Source organism: Triticum urartu, unplaced genomic scaffold, assembly GCF_003073215.2.
Source record: "Triticum urartu cultivar G1812 unplaced genomic scaffold, Tu2.1 TuUngrouped_contig_5801, whole genome shotgun sequence".
NCBI classification, from domain to species: domain Eukaryota; kingdom Viridiplantae; phylum Streptophyta; class Magnoliopsida; order Poales; family Poaceae; genus Triticum; species Triticum urartu.
In genome coordinates, this window is record NW_024116506.1 from 1 (window position 1) to 10,836 (window position 10,836).

A 10,836-nucleotide genomic window follows, 5' to 3' on the forward strand; every position below is an offset into this window, starting at 1 on the left:
CGGGCCGTCGTCCGCGGGCGGGGAGGGCGTCCACTGCGTCGCCCTCAAGTGGGGGTTCGTCGGCCGGAGCGTGCTCGTCGGGAACGCGCTGGTGCACCTCTACGCGGACCACGGGTCGTTGGCGCGTGCGCGGAGGGTGTTCGACGAAATGTCCGAGAGGGACGTCGTCTCCTGGACGACCATGGTGGACGGGTACGCGCGGAGAGGGATGGCTGACGATGCCTGGCACGTGTTTTGCAGGATGGTGGTGGCCGGGGGCCAGCAGCCGAATGAGGTGACGCTGGTTGCGGCGCTGTCGGCGATTGGGCAGATGGGACTGCTAGCGCTGGGAAGGAGGGTGCATAGTTATGTTGCAGAGGGTGGTGTGGGTGGAAGTGTTAGCTTGGCGAATGCGCTGATCGACATGTTTGGGAAATTCGGGTGCGTGCCCTCTGCCAGGGAGGTTTTCAACGGCATGGCGGCCAAGGATGTGTACTCCTGGACGACCATGGTTAACGTTTATGCAAAGTGTGGTCACCTGGAGAGTGCAGCTCAGCTGTTTGAGGATATGCCTAGGAGGAACGCAGTTTCTTGGAGTTGCATCATCGCTGCTTACTCGCAGGCAAATCAGCCTGAGGAAGCAGTGAGGTTGTTTAAAAAGATGATTGAAGAAAATGTTGAGCCGATTAACGCTACCCTTGTGAGTGTGCTTCCGGCGTGTGCTCAGTTGGGTTGCCTGGATCTTGGTAGGTGGATATATGATAACTACATTGTCAGTGGCAAGGCTGTACTTACCGTAAATTTATGCAATGCATTCATTGATATGTATGCAAAATGTGGAGATTTGGATGCAGCATCAAGGTTATTTGCTGAGATGGGAGAGAGAAATGTAGTGAGTTGGAATTCGATGGTCATGGCCCATGCTGTGCACGGTCAGTCTGAAGAAGTCCTTCATCTCTTTGAGCAGTTGAAAGGAACAGGTATTCTGCCTGATGAGATCACATTCCTTGGGCTACTTTCTGCATGCAGTCATAGTGGGTTGGTTTCAGAAGGGCGTCGGTATTTTAAAGAAATGAAAATGGGCTATCAGATTGAACCCAAAGCAGAACACTATGCATGCATGATCGATCTTTTGGGGAAAAGTGGACTTCTTGAAGAGGCACTTGAAGTTGCAAATGGTATGCCAATGGAAGCTGGTGAGGCCGGTTGGGGTGCTCTTTTGAATGCATGCAGAGTGCAGGGCAATGTAGAGATTGGTGAATGTGCTGCAGATAAGCTAGTAAAACTCGATCCATTGGACAGTGGAATCTATGTACTTATGTGCCAAATATATGCAAATAAAAGTAAATGGGATCAGGTGAAGATGCTGAGGATGTTGATGAGAGATAGAGGGGTAAAGAAGAATCCTGGATATAGTTCTATTGAAGTGGATGGAAAATTTCATGAGTTTTTGGTGGCAGATGTTTCACATGTTCAGTCAGAAGATATTTATGCAGCATTGAATAACATTTATTTCCATTTAAAATTGGAAGGTTATGTTCCTCTAACTTGACATGAGTGTGGTGGCAATGCTTTCGTCCTTGTTCATGCACCTCATAATAGCCATGGCTGTAGATAGAAAACAAAAACTTGGCAACAGACAGCATTTCATATATTTAAAGCTCAGCTTCGTGCAATTGTGCTGTACATAGTTTTGACCTGCTGTGATACATTCAGTCCATTCGATGGCTCAAGAAAGAGATGAATTGCCTATGTCTTAAAAAGAAATTCATGGACAGGAAAAGGGCCATTCTGATTTGTTATGCAGTAGTCTAGGTTTGATCAGATTTTGTCATGTGGAGAAACTATTATACTGTTAAGGAACTTGATTGACCCACGACTAATTCTGACCAAACTGTAAGTTCTTACGGCTACTCCTTAGCTCTTCTTTGTCATGTAGATCCTGTAATAAAGTAACTAATTAAGTTGTTATGCAAACATGTGCAGATAACCAGCTGTAGAGCTTTTACATGGTGAAACATATTACTTCCATTCCAGTATCCAAAATGCGCTTTGGAAAGACTTTCTCAATGTTATTAAGGTAAACAGTATGATTGACTTTCTGTTACTATGTTGGTTATCAAGGATGGAAATCATGAATGTAGTGAAATCTAACCACTGAGTATACTCCAGCAATGATTGGGGTATAAATGAATAAATGAAATGCTATGCTGGTATTAATTTTTTGAAAGCTAGATATTATTGTGGAAGTGGAGGCATGCATGCAAAAATTAGTGGAATCATTCAATTTCTTATATATTACTCTGGGAAATGGGAGTGAATTACGGAAATTTAGGTATAAATTAACTCTTATTCTGTATACGCTAAGATGCATTAATATGAATAGTTTCCTTCTACTAGTCTCTCATCCAGTGCACTCCTACAGGAATACTAGGTGAAATGACCTTAACTGATCTTAAGGATCAAACGGCCAAACAGGTGAGCAGAATCAGAGTTTCCAGAGTTTACCTCAGTCCATCTTGAGAGCAGACCGATTCGGATTCGACTCAGATCGCAGGTTCTGCACGAAGTCACGCTCACAGTTGCCACCCTCTAGCACAACTTTAGCCTCCCCGGAGATGCTAGCCCAGCAAATGACCAAACGTTGGAAGCCTCTTCAAACTGATAATCATTTCCTTTTTGAGACAAGATCCTCCTGATCGTGATCAGGCTGATCTTAATACTGCAGTAGCTCAAGCTTAGGGGTCGCTCCCTTTAGAAATTCCGTGGGTTTGAGCTTACCTGGGGAACTCAGCTCCAGCACCATTAGGCTCAGGACTGATTCACCCCAAGGAAAGGAGGTTGACCTCTTCTACCTCAAACGAATCTTTCCGCAGACGCAGGATGGCTAGGTTTGGTAGGCTCCCAAGGACTTGTATGGTGGCACCATGATCTGATATCATGGAGCTCCGCAGCTTCAGCTTGGCCAGGTTTTTGAGCCCACCATTGATCCATGCTGGCAATCTGACCAGATTGCCGTACAGCTTCAGGCTCTCAAGGTTTTTCAGAGGCGTAGACAGACCATCCAAGCAGCCAAATAAACCAGGCTTCCCCTCAGACTGCACCTACAATGTTTCTAGGGAGCTGAGACTATAAAGGGCCGAATATAGCTCTCCACTGTCGCTGTCATTGACGTCGGTCACTCCCAGCTTGTGCAGCCCGGTGAGACTCGCTACCTCTCGGAGAGTGGCCTTCCTCCTCGAGACATTAATGACACCCAGTGTGTGCATCTCTTTTGAGTCTGTGGATCCCTCTGGGCACCGTAAGACTGTGTGGGCTCTGGCGTGTCACTTGCCAGAAAACACCCCTAGAAAAGGGGAAAAAAGTTGAGTCCTTGGAGGTCCTTGCAGATGCCCAACGTTCTATTGTCTAAAAACCAGTGATGCTGAGGTGAATCCATCGGAGCCAGAACACACCATTAGGCTTTCTGAGTTGATGAGAGGACCGACGCGAACGCCAGTGACCTGGGATTGTCTCTGGGTTTCTTGGATCCCAGATCCATCGCACCACTCCGACCTCGTTGGAGAAAGACGCCAGATCAGCCCTCCAACAGACGCTTGCCCAGTTCTAGCGAAGCAAACACCTCCCACATGCCAGCATTGTTGTCAACCAGGATGATAACCGCTGGCCATGCTCCTGAAATAATCTTCACAAACTCCACCACTGTGGTGAAGGAGACGCCGCAGCAACAGGGTTGGAATCAGAAGATAACATACACTGGCACGCGGCAACACCTGAAAACTCTAGACCCGCCGCCCTAGAGGAATGACGGAAGACAAACCCCATGAGAACTCCTTGTCGCTGCCTCCGCCATGGACACCGTGAGGTGGATCTAGAGTCGCAGGAGACTTATTCTACACGTTGCCGCCACTACCACCGGAGCGCCGTCACATGACACACCGACCTTGACCCTAACTATGAGGCCAAAGCAGAGGACTACTCTCCCCCCTCCCTCCTGCCGCCGTAGCGGCAAGCAGAGGGAGAGGGGACCAACTGCCTCATCGGCGGAGATCAGGAGGAGCAGAGTCACCTTCCTATTTGCCTCACTCTTGTGTAGAGTGAAGGGATGGTTCACAACTGTTCAGTTGAAATGAGTCTACCAGCAGGAGCTCTCATGGCAAGCAAAACATGCATGCAATGCCCTTGAGGCTATACCACTATCCGTATCAGCAAGACCACAATAAGAAACCTGCAGACTAGCTATAAGGAGGGAAACAATTCGATGTAGTTAAGAAGTTCAGAGGCGAACTGATATGTAAACTATTTTGGGGTACAATCAAAGTGTCCTCGACAAATAGTTGTGAAGTCAGGGAGGAGTATATCAAAAAACCCGAAACAGTTCAGCGGCAGATTGTCAGTTCAAAACAAGTGGGCAGCAACAGAAACATCAAACAAGACATGCAGTGGCTCAGCTCAGTCCATCTTGAGAAGAGGCTGTTTCGGGTTCGACTCAAGTTGGGATCGTAAATTTTTCACGAAGTCGCCCTTGTAGTTGCCACCCATGAGCAGAAATTCCTTGAGGCTTCCCAGAGATGCTAGCCCAGAAAACAACCCAACTCTAGGGGCTTCTTTAAACTGATCGTCATCGTTTTCTTTTGAAACAACATCTTCCTCAGGCTGATCAGAATACTTATATTGCAGCAGCTCAAGCTTAGGGGTTGCTCCCTTTTGAAACCTCACAGATTTGAGCTTACCTGGGGAACTCAGCTCCAGCACCATTAGGGTCTGGAATGCGCCCCGACGGAAATGAAGATGGACCTCTTCACCCTCAAACGACTCTTTGCGCAGACGCAGGATCGCTAGGTTTGGTAGACTCCCAAGGACTTTTGTGGCAGTATCATGGCCCGATATCCTGGAACTCCGCAGGTTGAGCTTTGTCAGATTTTTTAGCCCATCGTCGATCCATGTTGGCAAACATTCCAGATTGCCATACAGCTTCAGGCTTTCAAGGTTTTCCGGAGGTGAGGACAAGCCATTCAAGCAGCCAAATAAACCCGGCTTACCCTCCGACTGCACTAGCAACGACTCTAGACAGCTGAGATTGGCCAGGGCCAAACATAGCTCTCCGCTGTTGCTCTCATCAACGCCGGTCACTCCCAGCTTGCGCAGCCCGGTGAGCCTCGCTACCTCTCTCAGAGTAGCCTTCTTTGAGACGTTGACCACACCCAGCGCGTGCAGGGCTTTGAGCCTGTGGATCCCTCTGGGCACTCTAACACCGCGTCTGCTCCGGCGTTTCACCTGCATCGGCAGATAGGAGCAGCAGCATGTGGTGCAGACATCACGCCTGTTGATGTCCCCATCAATACCCATGCACTCCTTCAGAAGGTGAGGCGCGCAACATGCCACGCAGAACCCCACCGAGGAGCAGGTCAGGATGCATAGCTTGTTCCTCATTATCTTCGGCACCTCTTCTGGATACTCTCCATACGTACAATCATCGTTGCTCCCAACGCCCCTGGCACGAACGTGCTGTAGCTTCCGGAGCTTTATGACCGTCTTAGGCAGTTTGATTATGTTTGTACCTGTGATGTCTAGTGTCTGAAGTTGCCTCAGGTTACCCAAAGAACCTGGCAGGTGATAAATTCCATAACATTCTCTCAAGGAAAGGTATCTCAAGTGGATAAGCTTCCCAATGTGCATGAGATGATGATCAACCAGATCTGAAGTGCCTTCCAAGTCCAGCACTCGCAGCAACCTCATCTTGTTGGAGATGAAGAATGGTCTCCACTTCCCAAAGATTGTTATTGATCGAACACGAGACAGGTCTACCGTGCTCTCAAATTCATTCTGGTCTCCCTTCCAATTGTTGCTTACAGAGAGGTGACGTGTTCTGTGTTGGATGTTTAAGCTGCAACCTTCCTCCAACCTGAAAACAAGATTTTCTTCCACTGATTTTGAGATGCCAATCTCACGGATGATATCATGGAGCTGGCAAGAGCCCATTTCATTGCTACTATGACCTGATCGCCGGGTTGGTAGGATCATGCTCCTGCTTACGAGGTCCCTGAAGTAACTCTCTGCTATTTCATACGAAGACTTTCCATTCACCTCTCTTGAGTAGCCCTCTGCGACCCACCGCTGCAACAAACGTGTTAGACTAATCTTATAGTCTTCGGGGAAGATTGCCAGATACAAGAAACAAGCCTTGAGATGATAGGGTAAACCATCATAGCTTTTGAGAAGGACCGTTCTTATTGTGTCGAGCTCTGGATTCATCTCCAACTCAGTACTAAGGTTCTGATTCAGTTTTCTCCACTCCATGGCAGTTTTTGGTTGATTTACCAAGAAGCCACCTATGGCGATTATTGCAAGAGGAAGGCCGTCGCATTTCTTCAGAAGTTGCTCTGCTTGTTCAATCAACTCAGGATATTGCCGATGCAAATGTTCCTTCTCCTTAAATACCTGAAATTTATACATAAACAAGTATTTAATACTCTACAAATAAATTGTACCGCCTATGTATCAAAATGTAAGTCTTTTTTGGTTTAGATTGAGACTCAAAAACCTCTTACATTTTGATACATAGGCAGTACATGAAATAATCTTCTTATTTTTTTGTTGAAGTAAATGTGGTCAATAGTTTGTCATATGTACATTTTACAGTAACAAACTCACAATTTCTATGTTTCATGGTTGAAAATATATTGTGCTTACAAAAGATAAAGGCGGGAGGAGATTCTTCGGCTGTGGGTTTCAGCCGCTTGGAGAGAGTTTTTTTCCCCGACAAATTGCAATATATTAATATCAAAATGATACACCGTACCAGAGTGCGGCATTTCGGTGCCTAGGCTCATCTCCACCCGGTCAGAAAAAAGATCAAAATAAATACTAGAAAAATTCAAAAAATTCTAATATTTTTTGTGTGGTAGATAATTTGATGCGTGAGGTTCGCTTCAATTTTTAGATCATTTGGACATCTGAGCAGCTCTCAGCAAAAAAGATAAATCGGGTTAGAACAGTGCGTGAACAGTAAACATTTTTACAGACCCTGAATTTGTCTTTTTTGTTGAGAGCTGCTTAGATGTCCAAGTGATTTGAAAATTGGAGCGAACCTCGTGCATCAAATTATCTACCACACAATTTTTTTTTTGATTTTTTTTGAATTTTTCTAGTATTTGTTTTGATTTTTTTGTCAGGGTGGGTGCAGCTGACCCTGGGCTCAGAAGTGGATTACCGTACCAAGTATGCCCTACCTCTGCAACAACACAATGTCGAGAGCTAGTGAATACACCAATGTTGCACACAGCTAGAATATTAATTTTTTTTTGAAATTAATACATGACCTCCAAAAATCATGCCAAAGCGATCAATGACGCAACAACCATCAACATCGACCACCATATGATCGCTGGCAGCACCCAAACCGTGAGAAGGTTTTGTCCAACAGCAATGAATGCAGGAAGGGAACGGCGTTCAAAGGTTGCGTCGTCAACCACCGCCTGCATCAACTGCTAATTCAAATTGTTCGTTGCACAGAGGAGCATTCCTTGCCATCGGTGCGGCTCCGGCCACCAGCTGCTCACTGGACAGGGCCCGACCTTCTCATCGCCCAACCTAACACCATTCTCGCTGCTGCAACTCCTCTGTCGGTGCGCGCACCAAGCATCGTGCCACCACCGACCCAGAACCCATGGATCCAAACTACGGGCAGAGAAGTCCCATCGCCGCCGTCCGGGCTTGACCCGGCAGCGTCTTCTGGCGATGGCGGCCGGCGAGAAGGAACGGGATGGACGGAGCACACATAACCATATGTGTTTTTAAATACAGATGCAACGGTAACAACGCTGTGCGTTACATATAGTTAGAAACCCGCATGTATTTTAACTACTTGCTTGGCAAAGGTCAACCTAGGACGGTCAAACTGTTCAATCAGCAGAATGTATATGTACTACAAACAGATGGCACAATTTATTTTACAGCTTAATTTGGAGCGAGCACATATTTCTAAGTTCAACGCACAATATTTATTGGCTTTAATGTAAATTTCAAATCAACAACTGTAGAATTATCAGGAGTTCAGGACTCACCTTTTTCATGAAGAGGCCGAGTGCATGCTCCCTATCTAGAACTTGAAGCTTGCATACATTTTCTTGTTCCTTTGAACAATAATTGGCAACATTTTCTTCCCTTGTGGTGACTAAGATCCGGCTTGCATTTCCCATTTGAGGTAAGCTAGACCATATCATGTCCCATTCAGTGGTTGATGACAAGTCATCAAAAGCAATCAAGCACTTCTTTTCTTTCAGAATACTTTCCATCTCATTCTTGAGCTTTTGAATCGACCAAAACAATGGTGTTTTGGCTCTGCTGCCCAATGAGCATATCGTTTCATAATCTTCAGGAGGTTCTACCACCACTAGCTGCATAGCTAAGCTCCTCAAGAGCTGAACCTTATCGAAAGGGCTCATGACCGTGACACAGGCCCGCTTCTCGAACGCTCCAGCTAGTTCTTGGCTTTGATAGATTTCCTTGACCAGAGCAGTTTTCCCCACACCACCCATTCCCCACACTGATATCACTTGAAGTTCTTTGCTGCAGCTGGCTGGATCTGTAATTAATCGGAGGATGTGACATTTTTCTGTCTCCCTTCCAAAACCTGAGATCCCTCCAAAGCAGCAGTAAACGTCGTGATGCAAGTGAGGCTCCCACTGGCCTCGTCCTTCCCGCGGGCACCATCTTTATCTTGATCATCAGCTATCTCACGATCGGGCGATGTAGATCTGTTAGTAGCGGCACTGGCCATGTTTGAGCTCGGCTCTGGCTTCATTGAGTCTGTTCCATCTGTAGGGCCCTAAGCACAAGCAAACAGTCAATCACCAGAAAATAATTTAGACAAGAAATTATGTAATTAACATGAATTTGATGGTTTTTGAACATTGAATATATATTACCTTGTGGTAGAAAGCATAGAGAGTTTGGTCAGTAGCTAATTGTTTAAGCTCTGAGACCTGGCATTTTGTACCGACACATAAGTTTGCAACTTCAAATTGCTGTGCGGCCACAATGATCCGGTTACCATTACCGTTGACAGGAAAGTAAGTTCTAATCCAGTCCCAGTCTTCTAGGCTACACAGGTCGTTAAGAACAATCAAGTAACTCTTGTTGTTCACATGCTCATTGAACTCATCAACCAAATCTTCTCGCTTCATCATCAGCATCTTCTTGAGAACTTCAGCCCCTATAGTGCCCCCTCTTTCTTGACAACTCTGTCCCTCAGCTGGTAATTCTGGAAAAGAAGAAGAATATCCATAGAACTGCCTCATAATGCTTTGCATGAATACGATCGGGTCGAAAGGATGTGTAAGCTTGATCCAGGCACGACATTCAAACTTATCTGAATCAACATACACGCTCCTTATCACGGAAGCTTGACCAAGAACACCACCTGCTCCCCACACCGCTATCACTCTATGATCCCTGCCCGGCTCCTTGTTGATGAGTTGGGCGAGATCTACCCTCGGCTTCATGGTATGCCTTGCTTCCTCGATGCCAAACATTGTAGCACTGGCCTTGCTGCCTGCAGAGTACTGCTCGGCGACGGCAGCCATGGACTTTGAGCCAGCGGCAGGGCCCCTGATGAGGTGGTAGCGCAGGTTCCTCTGGCTGACATCTTCGACCTTGGCTCGGAGGTCCTTCATCTGCACGGCCACATGGCGCCGGTCAAGCAGGGTCTTCAGGATGCGCCACCAGCAGGATGGCTCCTCGAGGCGAACGGCAAAGTCCTGGAGGCAGTCCTCCACGTCGTAGCCCAGGTCGCGGACCTGCTTCACCCAGGTCCTGACCAATCTGTTGTCGTCTTGCTCGTCGTGAGCAACCATTAGGAAAGATTGCATCATCTCGAGCTCGTCCCTGATGAAGGCCTGGTCGCGCTGCACTCCCAGCTGCAGCGCCACCTCCTCTGCAACGGCAGATTGGGCATACCTAAGAGCTCCGCTCACCGCCGATTTGCCCACGCTCAGCACCGTCGCCTCCATCCCTGTTGTTTCTGTGTGGATCTGAGATGACAGTGCTCAATGTGAATCGACCAAGCAGCTACGGGTGTATGTAGCCAAAGAAGCAATCAAGCAGCAACAGAGAGTTGGTGGGTCCTGAGCTGATCGATGTAGCAGTTTAATCAATGCCTCACCAGGCCCATGCTAGCTTGAAGACAACAGTGAGGACAAAGCATGCCAGCTCGTTTGCTCAACAACCGCACTCATGCCGCAAATTATTAAGGATTTTAGCAGTACTATTTCAGTTTGGTGCTGAACCTACTGCGTAAACAAATACGCAGTAGGTGACAGCTGAACTGATGAAGCTTTTGGGTTTCTGCACGAGGTTCGGTTTGCGCAGTAATTAATATGGATGCACAACCAGTCGTCATCAACTCAGATCATACATCCTTTTGTAGTGTTTTTATACAAGGCATCAAAAAGGTTTACAAGAGCCTTTATACTCAAATTATAAATAAGCTTGGCAGGGTGGTAATTACTCATAAAACTGTCAATCCTGAAGCTCTTAATGGATGCTAGACGCCAACCTTGTTTCATTCATTTGCATCCTATATTTGCATACCCAGGCATATATAGGATGCTCTTCTCCTCGTGATGTAGTAACGATCTTTTATGGCGCTTAAGGTTGGTTTTGGCTAATTTTTTTTAAATAATACATTTTTTTATTAATTTGCACAAATATTATGCTTAAAAAAAGAATTTCAGAAATAATACACCGTCGGCCTGCTGCGGACCGACTGGGCCTAGTCGGCCCACAGCAGGCCGACTGGGTGCACTCGGCCAGTAGCAGGCCGATAGCTGGCCAGCCTGCGATGGGGCATGCGCG

At 46.8% G+C, this 10,836-nt stretch overlaps 1 protein-coding gene and 1 pseudogene across 1 annotated transcript; one reads left to right on the top strand and one right to left on the bottom strand.

The window, feature by feature from the left end:
* The first annotated feature begins 6 nt into the window (after positions 1-6).
* LOC125529732 (pentatricopeptide repeat-containing protein At4g14820-like) lies at positions 7-6,419 on the top strand. The gene is made up of 3 exons (XM_048694152.1): positions 7-1,875; positions 1,966-2,059; positions 6,285-6,419. The coding sequence occupies exon 1, from the start codon at positions 149-151 to the stop codon at positions 1,529-1,531; it is 1,383 nt and encodes a 460-aa protein (XP_048550109.1). The 5' UTR covers positions 7-148; the 3' UTR covers positions 1,532-1,875; positions 1,966-2,059; positions 6,285-6,419.
* Positions 4,244-10,336, bottom strand: LOC125529730 (annotated as a pseudogene).
* Between the last annotated feature and the right edge of the window lie 500 nt (positions 10,337-10,836).